This window comes from Heterodontus francisci, chromosome 9 (genome assembly GCF_036365525.1).
Source record: "Heterodontus francisci isolate sHetFra1 chromosome 9, sHetFra1.hap1, whole genome shotgun sequence".
Classification (NCBI taxonomy): domain Eukaryota; kingdom Metazoa; phylum Chordata; class Chondrichthyes; order Heterodontiformes; family Heterodontidae; genus Heterodontus; species Heterodontus francisci.
The window spans coordinates 68,598,107-68,619,166 of NC_090379.1; the positions used below are offsets into that span (position 1 = coordinate 68,598,107).

The 21,060-nt window shown below is 43.9% G+C and overlaps 2 protein-coding genes across 3 annotated transcripts in view; one reads left to right on the forward strand and one right to left on the reverse strand.

The window, feature by feature from the left end:
• Positions 1–12,079, reverse strand: part of ppp2r3c (protein phosphatase 2, regulatory subunit B'', gamma) — a 39,024-nt gene extending 26,945 nt beyond the window's left edge. Inside the window, exon 1 of the mRNA XM_068039269.1 lies at positions 11,925–12,079. Coding sequence (XP_067895370.1) covers positions 11,925–12,036 — 112 coding nt within the window. The 5' untranslated portion in view covers positions 12,037–12,079. The remainder of the gene's footprint in view (positions 1–11,924) is intronic.
• A 49-nt stretch (positions 12,080–12,128) lies between these two features.
• prorp (protein only RNase P catalytic subunit) overlaps positions 12,129–21,060 on the forward strand; it is a 120,194-nt gene continuing 111,262 nt past the window's right edge. For both annotated transcript variants that reach the window (XR_010975713.1, XM_068039268.1), the window contains exons 1-2: positions 12,129–13,355; positions 16,049–16,096. Coding sequence is in view for 1 of the 2 variants with exons in the window: in XM_068039268.1 (XP_067895369.1) it covers positions 12,379–13,355; positions 16,049–16,096 (1,025 nt within the window). In the remaining variant the exon portion in view is untranslated. The remainder of the gene's footprint in view (positions 13,356–16,048; positions 16,097–21,060) is intronic.

Below are 21,060 nucleotides of genomic sequence, written 5' to 3' on the forward strand. Positions count from 1 at the left end.
TAGGACCATTAACATTTCTTCAGGAAGGATCCTGTTGCCAACTTCAACAAATTTTGCTTTACTTGTTTTATTCAATTTTAATGAATATCCTACATTTATTTTACATCTAGATATACCAGGAGAGAAACATTTATTATCCCTCTTCTGCAAAACACATAAAAAGCATTTGAAGAAGATTATAGATAACCTAACATGAACCCAGAGAGTCCACACTAAATGATTTGTTTAACCAAGTTCTTCTTTTGGGCCTCCTTATCTCGAGAGACAATAGATACGCGCTTGGAGGTGGTCAGTGGTTTGTGAAGCAGCGCCTGGAGTGGCTATAAAGGCCAATTCTGGAGTGACAGGCTCTACCACAGGTGCTGCAGAGAAATTTGTTTGTCGGGGCTGTTGCACAGTTGGCTCTCCCCTTGCGCCTCTGTCTTTTTTCCTGCCAACTACTAAGTCTCTTCGACTCGCCACAATTTAGCTCTGTCTTTATGGCTGCCCGCCAGCTCTGGCGAATGCTGGTAACTGACTCCCACGACTTGTGAACTGACTCCCACGACTTGTGATCAATGTCACACGATTTCATGTCGCGTTTGCAGACGTCTTTATAGCGGAGACATGGACTGCCGGTGGGTCTGATACCAGTGGCGAGCTCGCTGTACAATGTGTCTTTGGGGATCCTGCCATCTTCCATGCGGCTCACATGGCCAAGCCATCTCAAGCGCCGCTGACTCAGTAGTGTGTATAAGCTGGGGGTGTTGGCCGCTTCAACGACTTCTGTGTTGGAGATATAGTCCTGCCACCTGATGCCAAGTATTCTCCGAAGGCAGCGAAGATGGAATGAATTGAGACGTCGCTCTTGGCTGGCATACGTTGTCCAGGCCTCGCTGCCGTAGAGCAAGGTACTGAGGACACAGGCCTGATAGACTCGGACTTTTGTGTTCCGTGTCAGTGCGCCATTTTCCCACACTCTCTTGACCAGTCTGGACATAGCAGTGGAAGCCTTACCCATGCGCTTGTTGATTTCTGCATCTAGAGACAGGTTACTGGTGATAGTTGAGCCTAGGTAGGTGAACTCTTGAACCACTTCCAGAGCGTGGTCGCCAATATTGATGGATGGAGCATTTCTGACGTCCTGCCCCATGATGTTCGTTTTCTTGAGGCTGATGGTTAGGCCAAATTCATTGCAGGCAGCCGCAAACCTGTCGATGAGACTCTGCAGGCACTCTTCAGTGTGAGATGTTAAAGCAGCATCGTCAGCAAAGAGGAGTTCTCTGATGAGGATTTTCCGTACTTTGGACTTCGCTCTTAGACGGGCAAGGTTGAACAACCTGACCCCTGATCTTGTGTGGAGGAAAATTCCTTCTTCAGAGGATTTGAACGCATGTGAAAGCAGCAGGGAGAAGAAAATCCCAAAAAGTGTGGGTGCGAGAACACAGCCCTGTTTCACACCACTCAGGATAGGAAAGGGCTCTGATGAGGAGCCACCATGTTGAATTGTGCCTTTCATATTGTCATGGAATGAGGTGATGATACTTAGTAGCTTTGGTGGACATCCGATCTTTTCTAGTAGTCTGAAGAGACCACGTCTGCTGACGAGGTCAAAGGCTTTGGTGAGATCAATGAAACCAAGTAACAACACTATAAATATTGAAATGTGATCAACAAATCTGGAATAACACAACTTGCAATTTATATAGTGTCTTTCACAAAGAAAGATGTTTCAAGAGACTTCACACAGGCACAAGGAACAAAATAGATGACGAGCTGAAGGAGGAGAGATTAGGAGAGGTAATCAAAACTTTGGTCAAAGGTATGAGTTATAACCAATGTCTTAAAGGAAGAGAGGAAAGGAATACCAGAGAGTGTGGGCACAGACATCCAAAGGCACAGTTGCTAATGGCGGAGGAAAAAGAAGCAGGCAATAAGCATGAGATTGAAATCAGAGGAACAAAAGGCGCAAACATCAATAGTCCCTGAAATCAAGTGCAGGGAATGCTATGCAGGACTAACCGCGCCTATTGCTTCCGATGAAGGAAGCATGACAACTTCATGCTGCCTACAATTAACAATTGTAGCATGCAACCAGTGCTAACTGCACTGTTGAGCAGCTGCACACCTCAGCAGAGGGCCCAAAATCATGAGAGGCTCACACCAGTTAAAGCTAGCCTGTATTACTTAAAGCCAGCTTGTACTGCTTAAAAGGGGAGGTGAATTGAGGCTGAACCAGGTGCTGGGTGCCATTTTCTAACTGATTCTGACCTGAAAAACACTCAACAATGGCAGAGCATGAGAAGAGTGGACTCCAAGATTTTCTGATATTGCACTGACAGTCTTGATTGAGAAGCTGCAAAGGAGGAGTGATGTACTTGATCCATAGGGAGCCAGGAACCCCCCTGGACAAACCCTCTAAAGGCAGTAGTACTAGATAGTCATGGCAGCCAATGCCAGGAGTCAAACCCCAAGCACCTGGATGCAGCACTGCAAAAAGTTCAATGACCTCCCATTAGTGGTCAAGGTCAGTGACTGCATCTTAAAATGCCATATTCCACCAACTGTACCACTATCTATAGATGATGCTCAGTGCAGCACACTCCCATTACTCACCTACCAAAAATCCTTAACAAACAGGATCATAACTTAACATTCATTGCTTCACCCCACCCTCACATACTTAGTAATTCTGCAAACTTCACACCCACATCACACTGTTAGCTATTCAATCATGGCAGCCATATCAATCAAACAGATTGCAGCACACTTTCCTCTCTCTTGCAGGACAAGGTGACATGCAACTGGAGGCAGCAGGTGCTAACTGGTGAGGGACATGTGCAGCTGCATGTCCTTATCCCCATGGAGGAACAGTGCTCACCATCTTTAGAGTGGCATTTGCCAAGACCGTGGCCAACATAGAAGATATATTAGATGGCAGTTTCCTCATACCTAATCTTACTTCTCACATCCCACTTGCCCCTCATTTCACAATTTCTTCTCATTCAGAAACTGCAGATGGTGTAAGCATGCATCTCTTACTTTCCACCCCTCTCTTCACCACAATCCTACCCTTGTGCCTTTTTCCTTTCAGATATCCAGGAACTACAACCTGTCCAGGTAGTGGTGGAAGGGGAAGACAACAGCGATGATGAAGATGTACCATCATTTGATCTTACACTCTCAGTCACCAGTTCAGATGGTCAGACCGAGCATATATTAGAGGATAGCTTAGAGGTGAGATATGCACATGGTGAGTAACCAAGAACAAGTGGCAGGCAGTCAGGGCAGGGGACAAGGGTAATACAGATGCCATCTCGTCAGAAAGAGCCTAGCGCATGGGTTCTGCTGCAGAGGACACAGATGAGCACTTCAATGGGAAGGCTGGGGCAGAAGACGACTGATGGGTATACACTATGGAATCCTTAGTGCATTAGCAGGCTTTCGCCTGCACGCTAAAGGCCTGCTCAGGTCAGAAAAAAATAACCCGACCCGAACCACATCGGACCCAAGCCTGACCCGGCCCGAGTCCTTCTATTTTTTCCGCGCCCGATGCTACCCAAGCCCGACCTGACCACTGGAATGTTCACTTTACCTACCTTCTGATTCCAATTCCATTTTTCACTTTTTCAGTTTATGCAGATAAGCAACAAAAATTGTAATTGGACTTGAAAGGTTGTTTAAAAAGATGAAGATTGGAGTCACAAAGTCAGTGATTGTTTGGTCACGAATTAAACAGAAACCCATGGAGTTGTGCCCAGACAGGTTGTGCCACACTGTACCAGTATCTGTATTGCTTAAAATAAACTCAGCAATTGCCCGAAGGTTCAAAAAATATTATACATTACCTGGACTCCTGCTTTACAGGTTGAAATACGTGCTGCAAGTTTGTCCAGTGAGTAGCTGAGATGCAGAGACCAGGAAGATTCCGAGTGATTAATTATTATAATATACAGTATTTATATAAAAAATATAAAACAATCACAGTCAAGACGCTAGTCTATACACATACAGTACTGTACTAGACTAGAGTCCTGACAGTGATCATTTTATATTTTTATATTAATACTGTATATTTTATAATAATTAATCACTCAGGACCTTCCTGGTCTTGTGCAGCACCTTATCAAATGCCTTCTGGAAGTCCAGATATACTACATCTACAGGATCCCCATTATCCACTTTGCTTGTTACAGCTTCGAAGAACTCTAGCAAATTAGTCAAACACAATTTACCCTTCATAAAACAATGCTGACTTTGATTGATTGCATTTTGACTTTCTAAATGTCCTGTTATTACTTCCTTAATAATGGATTCTAACAATTTCCCAATGACAGATGTTAAATTAACTGGTCTATAGTTTCCTACTTTCTGCCTCCCTCCCTTTTTGAATAAGGGTGTTATATTAGCTTTTTCCCAATCCCCTGGAACCTTTCCCGCATCCAGGGAATTTTGGAATATTATAACCAATGGAGCCACTATCTCCACTGCCACTTCCTTTAAGACCCTAGGATGTAGGCCATCAGGCCCTGGGGACTTGTCTGCCTTCAATCCCAATAGTTTGCTCAGTATTTTTCCCTAGTGATGATGATTGTTCTAAGTTCCTCCCTTTCTATAACTTCTGCATTGCCTGTTACTATTGGGATGGTACTAGCGTCCTCCACGGTGAAAACTGAGACAAAATACTCATTTTGTGTCTCCGTCATTTCTGTGTACTCCTCGACTAACTCCCCAGTCTCATCCTCCAAAGGACCAACATTCACTTTAGCTACTCGCTTCCCTTTTATATACTTATAGAAGCTATTGCTATCCATTTTTATATTTTGCACTAGTTTTCTTTCATAATTTACCTTTGCTCTTTTTAATACTTTTTTAGTAACCCTTTGTTGATCTTTAAAAGTTTCCCAATCTTCCAGCCTGCCACTGGCCTTTGCAATATGGGATGCCTTACTTTTTGTCTTTATGTTATCCTCAACTTCCTTGCTTAGCCATGGATGTTTTTTTCCCCCTCTTACAATCTTTCTTCCTCTCTGGAATATATTTTAGTTGGGAGGAATTGAATATCTCCTTAAACATCTGCCACTGCTCAGCAACTGTTCTACCTTTTAATCTTCCTGCCCAGTCCACTAGGGCCAAATCTGTCCTCATGCCTATGTAATCACCTTTGATTAACTCCAGAACGCTAGTGTGGGGCTCCAGTTTCTCGCCCTCAAAACTGAATCTGAAATTCTCTTTTGCTATGATCACTCTTCCCTAGAGGATCCTTAACTATGAGATCATTAATTAATCCCACCTCATTACACAATACCAAATCTAGAATAGCCTGCTCCCTGGATGGTTCCACAACATATTGCTCCAAAAAACAATCTCTAATACATTCAATGAACTCTCCCTCCCGGCTATCCTTGCCAATTTGATTAATCCAGTCTATATGCATATTAAAATCACCCATGATTATTGCCGTAGCTTTCTTACAAGCCCCCAGTATTTCCTGGTTTATACTGTGCCCCACTGTGGAACTACTGTTTGGGGACCTATAGATTACACCCACCAGGGAATTCTTTCCCTTGCTATTTCTTATTTCTACCCAGACAGATTCTACGTATTGATCTCCAGTGCCTATATCGTTTCTCACTACAGCACTGATCTCTTCCTTTACTAACAAAGCTACACCACCTCCTTTTCCTTCCTGCTGATCCTTCCAAAATACTGAGTACCCTTGGATATTCAATTCCCAAACCTGGTTTCCCTGCAATCACGTCTCAGTAAGCGCCAATAAATCATACCCATTCATCTCTATTTGCACAGCTAACTCATTTATTTTATTCCGAATGCTTTGTGCATTCAGATACAAAGCCTTTAAGTTTGTTCTATTATCAAATTTTCCTACTCTTGTACGATTCCTTGGTGCAATATGACGTTCACATGTTCTGTCCTTTCCTTTCATTTTCTGACAACAATCAGCCTCATCACTAACCGCACTCCTACCTTCTCCTTTAACTTTGACGTCCTAATTTTCCATGCAACTGAACCCTTCCCCCCACTATTTAGTTTCAAGCCCGATCTACAGCCCTAGTTATGCGATTCGCCAGGACTCTGGTCCCAGCATGATTCAGGTGGAGCCTGTCCCATCGGAACAGCTCCCTCCTTCCCCAGTACTGGTGCCGATGTCCCATGAATTCAAACCCATTTTTCCCACACCAATTTTTGAGCCACACATTTACCTCTTTAACCATATTGACCCTGTGCCAATTTGCTCGTGGCTCAGGTAGTAATTTGGAGATTATTACCTTTTTGATTTTGCTATTTAATTTAGCCCCTAGCTGCTCATATTTCCTCAGCAGAACCTCTATCCTCGTTCGTAAGGGCTGGAAGGCTAGGAACAGACGAATCCCTTGAGGAATATAAAGACAGTAGAAAGGAACTTAAGCAAGGAGTCAGGAGGGCTAAAAGGGGTCATGAAAAATCATTGGCAAACAGGATTAAGGATAATCCCAAGGCTTTTTATACATATATAAAGAGCAAGAGGGTAACCAGGGAAAGGGTTGGCCCGCTAAAGGACAGAGAAGGGAATCTATGTGTGGAGCCAGAGGAAATGGGCGAGGTACTAAATGAGTACTTGGCATCAGTATTCACCAAAGAGGAGGACTTGGTGGATGATGAGCCCAGGGAAGGGAGTGTAGATAGTCTCAGTCATCTCATTATCAAAAAGGAGGAGGTGTTGGGTGTCTTGCAAAGCATTAAGGTAGATAAGTCCCCAGGGCCTGATGGGATCTACCCCAGAATACTAAGGGAGGCAAGGGAAGAAATTGCTGGAGAAATGACAGAAATCTTTGCATCCTCATTGGCTACAGGTGAGGTCTCAGAGGACTGGAGAATAGCCAATGTTGTTCCTTTGTTTAAGAAGGGTAGCAAGGATAATCCAGGAAATTCTAGGCCGGTGAGCCTTACATCAGTGGTAGGGAAATTATCAGAGAGGATTATTCGGGACAGGATTTACTCCCATTTGGAAACAAATGAACTTATTAGCAAGAGGCAGCATGGTTTTGTGAAGGGGAGGTCGTGTCTCACGAATTTGATTGAGTTTTTTGAGGAAGTGACAAAGATGATTGATGAAGGAAGGGCAGTGGATGTTATCTATCTGGACTTCAGTAAAGCCTTTGACAAGGTCCCTCATGGCAGACTGGTACAAAAGGTGAAGTCACACGGGATCAGAGGTGAGCTGGCAAGATGGATACAGAACTGGCTGTGTCATAGAAGACAGAGGGTAGCAGTGGAAGGGTGCTTTTCTGAATGGAGGGATGTGACTAGTGGTGTTCCGCAGGGAACAGTGCTGGGACCTTTGCTGTTTGTAGTATATATAAATGATTTGGAGGAAAATGTAGCTGGTCTGATTAGTAAGTTTGTGGACGACACAAAGGTTGGTGGAGTTGCGGATAGTGATGAGGATTGTCAGAGGATACAGCAGGATATGGATCGGTTGGAGACTTGGGCGGCGAAATGGCAGATGGAGTTTAATCCGGACAAATGTGAGGTAATACATTTTGGAAGGTCTAATGCAAGTGGGAGGTATACAGTAAATGGCAGAACCCTTCGGAGTATTGACAGGCAGAGAGATCTGGGCGTACAGGTCCACAGGTCACTGAAAGTGGCAACGCAGGTGGATAAGGTAGTCAAGAAGGCATAAGGCATGCTTGCCTTCATCGGTCGGGGCATAGAGTATAAAAATTGGCAAGTCATGCTGCAGCTGTACAGAACTTTAGTTAGGCCACACTTAGAATATTGCGTGCAATTCTGGTTGCCACACTACCAGAAGGACATGGAGGCTTTGGAGAGGGTACAGAAGAGGTTTACCAGGATGTTGCCTGGTCTGGAGGGCATTAGCTATGAGGAGATGTTGGATAAACTCGGATTGTTTTCACTGGAACGACAGAGGTGGAGGGGTGACATGATAGAGGTTTACAAAGTTATGAGCGGCATGGACAGAGTGGATAGTCAGAAGCTTTTTCCCAGGGTTGAAGAGTCAGTTACTAGGGGACATAGGTTTAAGGTGAGAGGGGCAAAGTTTAGAGGGGATGTGCGAGGCAAGTTCTTTACACAGAGGGTGGTGAGTGCCTGGAACTTGCTGCCGGGGGAGGTGGTGGAAGCAGGTACGATAATGACGTTTAAGAGGCATCTTCTTGACAAATACATGAATAGGATGGGAATAGAGGGATACGGTCCCCGGAAGTGCAGAAGGTTTTAGTTTAGGCAGGCATCAAGATTGGCGCAGGCTTGGAGGGCCGAATGGCCTGTTCCTGTGCTGTACTGTTCTTTGTTCTACCTCGATCGTTGGTATCTATGTGGACCACGACAACTGGATCTTTCCCCTCCCACTCTCAAGTTCCTCTGCAGCCCAGATGTAATATCCTGAACCCTGGCACCAGGTAGGCAACACAGCTTTCGGGACTCTCGATCCTGGCCACAGAGAACAGTGTCTATGCCCCTAACTGCACTATCCCCGATTATGACTACATTTCTCTTTCCTCCCCCCACTTGAATGGCTCCCTGTACCATGGTGCTATGATCAGTTTGCTCGTCCTCCCTACAGTCCCTGTTGGACAAGGACAAGGACTGAGGCTCCTGCAACACTACCTCCTGGATCTCTCTACCTGCCTCACTCCTAATCACACCCTTCTGTCCCTGAACACTGGCCGAATTCAAGGTAGTTAATCTAAGGGGTGTGACTGTCTCCTGAAACACAGCGTCAAGGTAACTCTCCCCCTCCTTGATGTGTCCGAAGCTCAGACTCCAGCTCATCAACTCTGAGCCGGAGTTCCTCGAGCAACCAACACTTGCTACAGATGTGGTCACTAGGAACCACAATGGGGTCCACCAGCCCCTACATCATGCAGGTACAACACATCGACTGGCCCTGCATCTCTATTTTATTTAATTAGATTTTAATTTTGTTTTTTGAATTTCCGACTGGTCTTTAGTATTTTAATCCGCTTTAGTTTTTAGTTTATATACTAATAAATCGATCAAGTCTTACTCTATATTTGATTTCAATTAAATTAAATTAAAGGCTTACCTGAGTACTGACTCCAGCAGCTCTCTGTTTCCCTGCTCTCACTGTTGAATGCGACGTCACTCTGATGTCACTTTTTGATTTTTTCCTGGCTCCGCTCCTGCCGCTCCTCAGGCTGCGCGCCTCCCTCTCTGTCCTTGGAACCATTCTTGTAAATCTCCTCTGTACCCACTCAAGGAGTCTCACATTCTTGCAAAACTGTGGTAACCAGAACTGGACACAATACTCTAGTTGGGGCCGACCCAGAGCTTTATAAAAGTGCAGCATAACTTCCCAGCTTTTGTACTTTATGCCTCTATTTATGAAGCCCAAGATCTCTTATGCTTTGCTAACCACTTTCTCAATATGTTCTGCCACCTTCAAAGATCGATGCATATGACTCCCAGGTCCCTCTGTTCCTGCACATTCTTTAGAACTGCCCCATTATCTATATTGTCTCACCCTATCCTTTCTGCCAAAATGTATCACCTGATACTTGTCTGTATTAAATTCCATCTGCCACTTGCCCGCCCATTCTGCTAGCCTATCTATGTCCTCTTGCAGGCAGTTTGTATCACCCTTATTGTTTGCCACTCCTCCAAGTTTGGTATCACCGGCAAATTTTGAAATTTGTTTCTGTATTCCAAGATCCAAGTCATTTACATATAGCACAAAACGTAGTGGTCCTAGCAGTGACCCCCTTGGGGAACACCACGGTCTACCATCATTCATGCTGAAAAATAACCATTTATCACAATTCGGTGTTTTCTGTTCTTAAGACATTTTTTAATCTAATTGGACACCGACTCTCCTATTCCATGAGCCTAAATTTTGTTAAACAGCATTTTATGTGGCTTTCGAAAATCTTACCCACCACTGATGTTAAACTAACTGGCCTGTAGTTGTTAGCACTGTCCTTACACCCTTTCTTGAATGAGGGTGTCACATTTGCCACTCTGCAATCCTCTAGCAGCTCCCCCATATCTAGGGAAGATTACGGTAAACCCTTCCACGATCTCCACCCCAACTTCCTTTAGCAGTCTGGGATGCAAGCCATCAAGACCAGGTGATTTATCTACTCTAAGCATAGCCAGCCTTTCCAGCACCTCCTCCCTCTCAATTTTTACTCTTCCATTGCCTCTACTCTCTTCACCTCTATCAATATTTTGTCAGATTCCTCTTGCATAGTAAACACTGATACAAAGTACTCATTAAGTATTCTAGCCTTGCCTTCTGCCTCTAAGCATGTATAACCCTTTGTCCCTAATAGGCTCCATTCCACCACTTACTATTTACATGCCACTAGAAAATTTTTGGGTTTTCTTTTATGTTGATTGCCATTCTATTCTAATAGGCTATCTTTGCCAGTCTTATTTACCTCTTCACCTCCCCTCTCAGTTTATTGTATTTGGCTTGATTCTCACTTGAAGAATTCATGTGACGTGCATCATACACACATACATTAGGTGGATTAATCTTCTGGATTGCTAGCAGCAGTACAATTCCTGGATAACCCCAGGACAATCCAGGGGTTGGAAGCCCTAGTTGGAATCCTTTTGCAAATATTCTCCCTTTCTGGCAGAAATCCATTTCAAAGCTTGATTCTCATCCTAAACATAGAAACATAGAAAACAGGAGCAGGAGTAAGCCATTCGGCCCTTCGAGCCTGCTCCGCCATTCATTATGATTACGGCTGATCATCCAACTCAGTAGCCTGTTCCAGCTTTCGCCCCATACCCTTTGATCCCTTTACACCCAAGAGCTATATCTAACTCCTTCTTGAAAACATACAATGTTTTGGCCTCAACTGCTTTCTGTGGTAGCGAATTCCACAGGTTCACCACTCTCTGGGTGAAGAAATTTCTCCTCATCTCAGTCCTGAAAGTTTTATCCCATATCCTTAGACTATGACCCCTGGTTCTGGACTCCCCCAAACATCCTTCCTGCATCTACCCTGTCAAGTCCTGTTAGAATTTTATAGGTTTCTATGAGATCCCCCCTCACTCTTCTGAACTCCAGCAAATATAATCCTAAGCGACTCAATCTCTTCTCATATGTCAGTCCCGCCATCCCAGGAATCAGTCTGGTAAACCTTCGCTGCACTCCCTCTATAGCAAGAACATCCTTCCTCAGATAAGGATACCAAAACTGCACACAGTATTCCAGGTGTGGCCTCACCAAGGTCCTGTATAATTGCAGCAAGCCATCCCTGCTTCTGTACTGGAAAAGTACAGGGTTGGTCTTTTTCTGGGTCTGACAAATACCTCCAACCACGGGTCCAGAATGAACAGAGGGAATGCTCCAATTGCTCACTCGTCCAAGAGCATGGCACAGGATCATACAGTGTCTACTAGTTCGCATGAAGCTTTTCATGGAGCATTGCTGGACACATTGCGCATTATCAAAAATGAAAATCGAATCCTCATTTAACTGTACGTACATACGTTAATTTGCTTGGACCAATAATATTACCTCCTTGGGAGTGGTATTTGTTAGTAGTTGTTCGTGCTAGTTGGATTGCGATCATGCCTGGTGCCATTATTAGTCTAGACAAAAGGGGCACAGTTTGATCCTGGATCACATTTTAATCTATTTAAATATGCAGCGGTTTCAATAACACAGCTAAGTGAATTACAAATCAGACAGTAATATTGGTAGCTGCAGAGTTCCGAAACTCGCCTCCTGCCTCTGTTATTTACATATCCGAATATACAATCGCCCAAACCTTACAGAAAGGTCAAATCTACTTATATAAAAACAGAAAATATTAGAAATACTCAGCAGGTCTGGCAGAACCTGTGAAGACAGAAACAGAGCCAATGTTTCGAGTCTATGACCTTTGATTAGAAACTACTGCTTATTCTCAATCAGAAGGAGACTCCTTTTGTGTACACACCTTTTTGAGAAGCCACAGCATCCAGCCGACTCTTTAACGTCTGTTTCCAGTTCAAGGCCGGTGTCGCAACCTCAGCAACCGCCATACTGTCTCCATCACAACAGTCCTCCATCACACCATTGATGGTTCGCTCTCACCCCTGACCCCACTCCCCAGCCAACCAGCGTGCTTCGGCGGCCTGTTGTCGTCATCGGGAGGCGGGGTGGAGGGGGTGACGGTTGGTGGCCGGGCGCGCGGACTGATGGTTGATGATTGGGGTGTCGTTTGCAAGCCTTTATCAGTGTGATAAATGTTGAGAACAATAATTCCCGAAGCATTAGGAACTGGAATAGTATTATTGTTGAGTAGCATAGTTTTACCTTAAGTTATGTCCAGCGAAGGTATGGCGCCGAGCTGACGTTTTATCAGAGTCTGAGGCTAAGTAGACGACCTCTTCCTTTCTTCCCTGCTTATCATGTTGGTTCGATCTTTCCGGAGTTTGGGCCCCCGTTTGCAACGTGTACTCGGGTCTATGGTTACATACCAAGGTGCATCGAAGCTTTTACCATGTTACATTGCCCCACAGTTTTGCACCTCGGCAACGTTTTTACTGTTAGCTGAGTACAAACAGAATCATGGAGACAAGAGGAAAACATCAAACGCTCAACACGAAAGAACTGCTCTCAGGGGTGACACCGGCTCTTCATTTTCTTTATTTACAGCTGGGGCAGCCAGAAAAAGAGCAGAGTTCGCAAAAAGCAAAATGAGCAACAAGTTGGCTGATGCTTCAAAAGTAGTAAAAATTGCAAAACCTCCAGTTCCAATAAAGCCTTTAAGTATAGATGAATGGAAGAAGTTGAAAGCAGAATCGTACAATAAAACTCGTTTTGAAATAAGCATGATGGAAAAACTACTGTCTACTCGTGCTGATGTTGATGTAGCTAAATCACTTTTAGTTTTTGTGACAATGGAAACTGGTACTGTTGCGTATGAACTCCTTCTGAAGTACTTGGCATTATGTGTCCAAGAGAAGCGTCTGAGTGAGGTGCTTGATTTATATGTCATTATGAAAACCAGATTCAAAGTATTGGACGTTGGCGCTTACAGCCTCTTCATCAGTGGTTTTAGCAAGACGGATCATTGGAGAAAGGCTGTGATGTTTTTAGATTCAATCAAAAAAATGATTAACCCATCACCAAGGAATTATGGAGATATAATTATTTCTGCACTCCAACATAAAGAAATAGAAACTGCTTGGAGGCTGTTTAAAGAGATGGAAGGCAACAACTTAAAACCAAATGAAGATACATTAAAAGCATTCTTTGATTGTGGCAAGTCATTTTATGATGATCAATATGAAAGTAAGATGATGCATATCCTTTCCTACCTGAGAGACAATCAGATTTATCCTGGGGAACATTTAATGCACAGTATCCAGTCATGGTTTGAAAGGTAAATATTTAGTTACTATGCCTTTTTGAAAAGTTGAATTGAAGTTCATAGGAAATTTACGCGCCTGGAGGTGGTCAGTGGTTTGTGAAGCAGCGCCTGGAGTGGCTATAAAGGCCAATTCTAGAGTGACAGGCTTTTCCACAGGTGCTGCAGAGAAATTTGTTTGTCGGGGCTGTTGCACAGTTGGCTCTCCCCTTGCGCCTCTGTCTTTTTTCCTGCCAACTACTAAGTCTCTTAGACTCACCACATTTTAGCCCCGTGTTTATGGCTGCCCGCCAGCTCTGGCGAACGCTGGCATCTGACTCCCACGACTTGTGATCAGTGTCACAGGATTTCATGTCGCGTTTGCAGACGTCTTTATGGCGGAGACATGGACGGCCGGTGGGTCTGATACCAGTGGCGAGCTCACTGTACAATGTGTCTTTGGGGATCCTGCTACCTTCCATGCGGCTTAGTAGTGTGTATAAGCTGGGGATGTTGGCCGCCTCGAGGACTTCTGTGTTGGAGATACGGTCCTGCCACCTGATGCCAAGTATTCTCCGGAGGCAGCGAAGATGGAATGAATTGAGACGTCGCTCTTGGCTGACGTACGTTGTCCAGGCCTCGCTGCCATTGAGCAAGGTACTGAGGACACAGGCCTGATAGACTTGGACTTTTGTGTTCCGTGTCAGTGCGCCATTTTCCCACACTCTCTTGGCCAGTCTGGACATAGCAGTGGAAGCCTTTCCCATGCGCTTGTTGATTTCTGCATCTAGAGACAGGTTACTGGTGATAGTTGAGCCTAGGTAGGTGAACTCTTGAACCACTTTCAGAGCGTGGTCGCCAATATTGATGGATGGAGCATTTCTGACATCCTGCCCCATGATGTTTGTTTTCTTGAGGCTGATGGTTAGGCCAAATTCATTGCAGGCAGCCGCAAACCTGTCGATGAGACTCTGCAGGCACTCTTCAGTGTGAGATGTTAAAGCAGCATCGTCAGCAAAGAGGAGTTCCCTGATGAGGACCTTCCGAACTTTGGACTTCGCTCTTAGACGGGCAAGGATGAACAACCTGCCCTCTCCCCTGATTTTGTGTGGAGGAAAATTCCTTCTTCAGAAGACTTGAACGCATGTGAAAGCAGCAGGGAGAAGAAAATCCCAAAAAGTGTGGGTGCGAGAACACAGCCCTGTTTCACGCCACTCAGGATAGGAAAGGGCTCTGAGGAGGAGCCACCATGTTGAATTGTGCCTTTCATATTGTCATGGAATGAGGTGATGATACTTAGTAGCTTTGGTGGGCATCCAATCTTTTCTAGTAGTCTGAAGAGACCACGTCTGCTGACGAGGTCAAAGTCTTTGGTGAGATCAATGAAAGCAATGTAGAGGGGCATCTGTTGTTCACGGCATTTCTCCTGTATCTGACGAAGGGAGAACAGCATGTCAACGGTCGATCTCTCTGCACGAAAGCCACACTGTGCCTCAGGGTAGACGCGCTCGGCCAGCTTCTGGAGCCTGTTCAGAGCGACTCGAGCAAAGACTTTCCCCACTATGCTGAGCAGGGAGATTCCATGGTAGTTGTTGCAGTCACCGCGGTCACCTTTGTTTTTATAGAGGGTGATGATATTGGCATCGCGCATGTCCTGGGGTACTGCTCCCTCGTCCCAGCACAGGCAAAGCAGTTCATGTAGTGCTGAGAGTATAGCAGGCTTGGCACTCTTGATTATTTCAGGGGTAATGCTGTCCTTCCCAGGGGCTTTTCCACTGGCTAGAGAATCAATGGCATCACTGAGTTCTGATTTGGTTGGCTGTAACATACAGTGCTATAGATTAGATGCTATTTTCTGTGTGGAAATGTGATGTCAGGCCACCAATAGTTTTGGTTGTTAGATTGCACTTGGTGAGTTTTGAGAGCCAGCATGCAGTCATTACTAATTTATGGGATTCCTTCTTTGATCCATTTCATATCATTTGCCTGGATTTTATTACTTAAACTTGATCTTTGCTATTACTTTAACAATCAGTTCAAGAGGAATATCGTGTCCTTTAATTACTACTGTTGGCTGTTTGTAAGGAGAGACACCAGTTGGTGTATCCTTCAGTTTATCAACCCATGTTAAAATTTGACCTTGCTTTGGTCAAGGTAGGATTGTAATTATATGCTGCACTAAGAAATTGTTCTAATTTGTTTGTTTGCTGAACTGTTGAGGTAGTGTTTTTTGTGGGATGTTTGGAACTTTACCAATTCACTTCTACTAGTTCATCATAAAACATCAAAATAATGTTTATGGTATTTCACCCAGCATGTTAATCAAAAGATGTGGAATGAAATAGGCTCCATTTAACAATTGGTATCTATTCATTATTATGTTGTTGAGATTGGGAACTCGCTGTATCTGGAACTTTGAATTCTTATGTGTTTTTATATTGATCAGCACAAAATTACAATTAAAATTCTTGCAATGTGTCTTTATTTGGTTAGTCACAAAGTGCAAGATGTGGGCACCTATGATTCCTGATACTGAAGTCGCAGTTTCAGCTACATTGTAAGTGGGCATATCACCTTAGCACTGCTGTTGTGATGAGCCACTGTGGCATTTAAGAGAATGTTAAAACAGTGTGAACAAAACTTCTTTACAATGGCTGCTTTTAATCAATTTAAATATGATTTTCATTTTTTTTGTATTGCTGTTTTACTTATTTACATTTTAATTTCAGCATTCCAAGCAACAGATGGGAAGGACATATAACAACTATATTACACAGGTAGTATGTTTTTGTGATTTGAAAGTATTCAAACTATCCCTTTAGCTTCTCAGATGTTTCATTTAATTCTCTAAAGCTGTGTGGGATGTTATCATCGCTGGCAAGGCCAGCATTTGTTGCCCATCCCTAATTGCCCTTGAGAAGGTGGTGGTGAGCAAAAGGAACAATTAAAAGAAAACTACAATGCTTCTGTACTCTGTAACACCTCAGCTTTTATTCCTGATCTGTTGCCAGTTAGCTGATCTCAACTGGGTTTGTAGAGGTAATTCGGTGGGCCTCAGTGCCTGAGCTAGAGAATGGAAATCAGCTGGATACTTGCCCTAGAGGGAGTGCAATGAAGGTTCACTAGACAGGTTCCTGGGATGAGGGGATTGTTTGATGAGAGATTGACTGACTAGGCCTATATTGCTTGGAGTTTAGAAGAATGGAAGGTAATCTAATCGAAACATAAAATTCTTAAGGGGCTTGACAGAGTAGATGCTAAGAAAATGTTTCCCCTGGCTTGGGAATCTAGAACATGGGATCACAGCCTTTAAATAAGGAGTTGGCCATTTAGGACTGAAATGAAGAAAAACTTCTTCACTCAAAGGGTTACTACTTTTGAAAAGTAAGAACCTTTATCTTGATAGTATTTAGCCATTTGTTTTCCCTTCACCATCCTCTCATGAAAGCTACCTTATTGGAAAGTGTAGCTGTCTAGATGGGTGAAGACAGAATTTGCTTGTCTGATTTTTTTCCGCTAGAGTTGAATAACCTGCCACCACTAACTGTCTAGGTTTATACATGAGGAATGGGAAGCCTGGGGGAGATACCAAAAGGTGACCAGTGTCCACAATTATGGCCCAACATGAGTCATTGCTTTCAAGTGAGGACAGCGAAAAGAAAACAATTGTCTAAATACTCCACTTAACCTTTTACCTTGACAGAATTTCTTACTTAAAAAAAAAATCAGTGTTCACATCGGTACATAGAAATAAAAATCATTTTAAAGTAGATAGACTACAAAGTATAACACGTAATTTAGTTTTGAAGCTCTGAGACTGAGAGAGAAGGTAAGAAGATGAGAAATAGGAGCAAGAATAGGCCATTTGGCCCAAAGAGCCTGCTTTGCCGTTCAATAAGATCATAGTTGATCTTCTACCTCAATTACATCTTCCAGCACTATCCTCCTATCCCTTAAATCCCTTCGTACCCAAAGATCTATTGACCTCTGTCTTGAACGTAATCAACGACAGAGCATCTACAGCTTTCTATGGTAGAGAATTCCAAAGGTTGACAAGCCTCTGAGTGAAGACATTTCTCCTCATCTGATTCCTAAATGGCCAACCCCTTATTCTGAGACTATGACCCATATTCTGGATTCCCTAGCCAAGGGGAATATTTTCTTAGCATCTACCCTGCCAAGCTCCTTAAGAATTTTACATGTTTCAATTAACTCACTTCTCATTCTTCTAAACTCTAGGGAATATCGGCCTAGTCTACTCGATCTCTCCTCATAAAACAATTCCCTCATCCCAGGAACCAGTCTAGTGAACCTTCATTGCACATTCTCTAGAGCAACTATGCCCCTTCATGGGTAAGGCGACCAAAACTGCGCACTGTACTCCACATGTGGCCTCACCAATGCCCTGCATAATTGTAGTAAGACTTCTTGACTCTTATACTCCAATCTCTTTGTAACGAAAGCGAACATACCATTTACCTTCCTAATTGCTTGCTATACCTGCATCTTGGCTTTCTGTGATTCATGTACAAGGACAACCAGGTCCCTCTGCATATATTTCCTAGTCTCTCAACCATCCAAATATTTTGCTTTTTTATTTTTCCTTCAAAAGTGGATAACTTCACACTTATTCCACTGGCCATCTTCTTGCCCACTCATCCAACCTGTCTATATCCCTCTGCAGCCCCTTTGTGTCCTCCTCACTGCTTTCTTTCCCATCTAACTTTGTGTCGTCAGCAAACTTGGATATATTACATTCAGTCCCTCATCTAAGTCATTAGTATAGATTGTAAGAGGAGTTGTATAAAAACAAATCTTGTTTAAACCTTCATTATTTAAATTTCCAAGTTAGGATTATTTAAAATACTTAACAGGATAGAAAAAATAAATCCAGGCAGTTTTAAGCTGTGAAGAGTACACAGAGTCTGCAAAGGGATATAGATAGGTGAAGTGATTGGCCATCAAGTTGGCAGATGGAGTACAATGTTAGGGAAATGTTAGGTTATTTACTTTGACAAGAAGAATAGAAAAACAGAATATTTTTCAAATGGTGAGAAACAATTAAATGATGGTGTTCAGAAGGATTTAGTTGTCTTTGTGAATGAAACACAGAAAGTTAACATGCAACTACATCAAGCATTTAGGAAATGTGTGTTGGTCTTTATTGCAAGGGGATTGGAGTACACGAGTAGGAAAGTCTTGCTGCAGTTGTTCTGGGCTTTGGTGGGATCACACCTGGGGTACTGTGTACTGTTTTGGTCCCTGTGTACTGAAAGAAGGAACATGCTTGCCTCGAGAGGTTGCAACGAAGATTCACTAGATTGATTCCTGGGATGAAAAGGTTGTCCTATGAGGAAAGATTGAGAAGGATGAGAGGTGATCTCATTAAAGCATTCAAGATTCTGAGAGGACTTGATAGACTAGATGCCGAAAGATTGTTTCCCCCGGCTGTAGAGTCTTGAGCTAGGTTATTTTATTCATTCATGAGATGTGGGTGTTGCAGGCAAGGCCAGCATTTCTTACTCAACCCTAATTGCCCTTGAGAACGTGGAAGTACGCTGCTACCTTGAACCACTGCAGTCTGTCATGAAGGTACTCCTACAGTGCTGTTCGTTCAGGAGTTCCAAGGTTTTCACCCAGCGACTATGAAAGAATGGCAATATATTTCCAAGTTAGGATTGTTGATTGAATATTATTTGTGTAGGAAGGTGGTGGGCACAAACTGGAGATTCACTTGTGCCCTTATAAATACACACAGACTACATCATTGCTTAAATAAAAGCAAAATACTGCGGATGCTGGAAATCTGAAATAATAACAAGAAATGCTGGAACCACTCAGCAGGTCTGGCAGCATCTGTAGAAAGAGAAGCAGAGTTAACGTTTCAGGTCAGTGACCCTTCTTCAGAACTAGCAAATATTAGAAATGTCAAAGGTTATAAGCAAGTGAGCCCAGGCAGGCGGGGGGGTGCGGCAAGAGATATAACAAAGGAGAAGGTGTAGATTGGACAAGGCCACATAGCTGACCAAGAGGTTATGGAGCAAAGGCAAGCAATATGTTAATTGTGTGTTGAAAGACAAAGCATTAGTACAGATAGGGTGTTAACGAACTGAAGATTGAACAGCAGCAAGTACAAACGTGAAAAAAAACAGGGGTAAACAAACTGAACAAACTACAATGAAATGAAATAAACAAAAGAAAAAAAATGTAAAAAAGAAAAAAATAACTAAAAATAAAAGTAAAATGGGGGGCCCGTCATGCTCTGAAATTATTGAACTCAATGTTCAGTCCGGCAGGCTGTAGTGTGCCTAATCAGAAAATGAGATGCTGTTCCTCGAGCTTGCGTTGATGTTCACTGGAACACTGCAGCAAGCCCAGGACAGAGATGTGAGCATGAGAGCAGGGGGGAGTGTTGAAATGGCAAGCAACTGGAAGCTCAGGGTCCTGCTTGCGGACTGAGCGGAGGTGTTCAGCAATGCGGTCACCCAGTCTGCGTTTGGTCTCCCCAATGTAGAGGAGACCACATTGTGAGCAGCGAATACAATATACTACATTGAAAGAAGTACAAGTAAATCGCTGCTTCACCTGAAAGGAGTGTTTGGGGCTTGGGATAGTGAGGAGAGAGGAGGTAAATGGGCAGATATTACACGTCCTGCGATTGCAGGGGAAGGTGCCATGGGACGGGTACGAAGTGGTGGGGGTAATGGAGGAGTGGATCAGGGTGTCGCAGAGGGAACGATCCCTTCGGAATGCTGACAGGGGGAAGGGAGGGGAAGATGCGTTTGGTAGTGGCATCACACTGGAGGTGGCGGAAATGGCGGAGGGTGATCCTTTGGATATGAAGGCTGATGGGGTGGAAAGTGAGGACAAGGGGAACCCTGTGACGGTTCTGGGAGGGAGGGGAAGGGGTGAGGGTAGAGGTGCGGGAAATGGGCCGGACACGGTTGAGGGCCCTGTCAACAACAGTGGGGGGGAATCCTCGTTGAGGAAAAAGGTCATATCAGAAGCACTGTCATGGAAGGTGGCATCATCAGATCAGAGCCATTAACATATTGTTTGCCTTTGCTCCATGAACTCTTGGTCAGCTATGTGACCTTGTCCAATCTACACCTTCTCCTTTGTTATCTCTTGCCCCCTCCCCCCACCCCACCCCCGGCTCACTTGCTTATAACCTTTGACATTTCTAATATTTGCTAGTTCCGAAGAATGCTGCCAGACCTGCTGAGTGGTTCCAGCATTTCTTGTTCTTATTATCTACATCATTGCTTGTTGGCTTAGGAGGTGCTTTCTTGTAATCTGTGTAAATAAATGCTTATAAAAGTGTGTGAAGATTTGCTCCAGTTATATCCTTCATCACCTGGCTTTCTGGTATATAACAAGGAAGGTATGTGATTTGGAAGGGAACTCACAGGTGATGGTGTTCCCACATGCCTGCTGTCCTTGTCCTTCTAGGTGGTAGAGGTCTTGCGTTTGGGAGGTGCTATTGAAGAAGTCTTGCAAGTTGCTGCAGCCCATCTTGTAGATGGTACACGCTGTAGCCATGTTGTGCCAGTGGTGGACAGAGTGAATGTTGAAGGTGGTGGATGGGGTCCCAATCAAACGGGTTGCTTTGACCTGGATGGTGTTGACCTTCTTGAGTGTTGTTGGAGCTGCACTCATCCACCCAAGTGGAGCGTATTCCATCACATTCCTGACTTGTGTCTTGTAGATGGTGGACAAGCTTTGGGGATTTAGAAAGTGT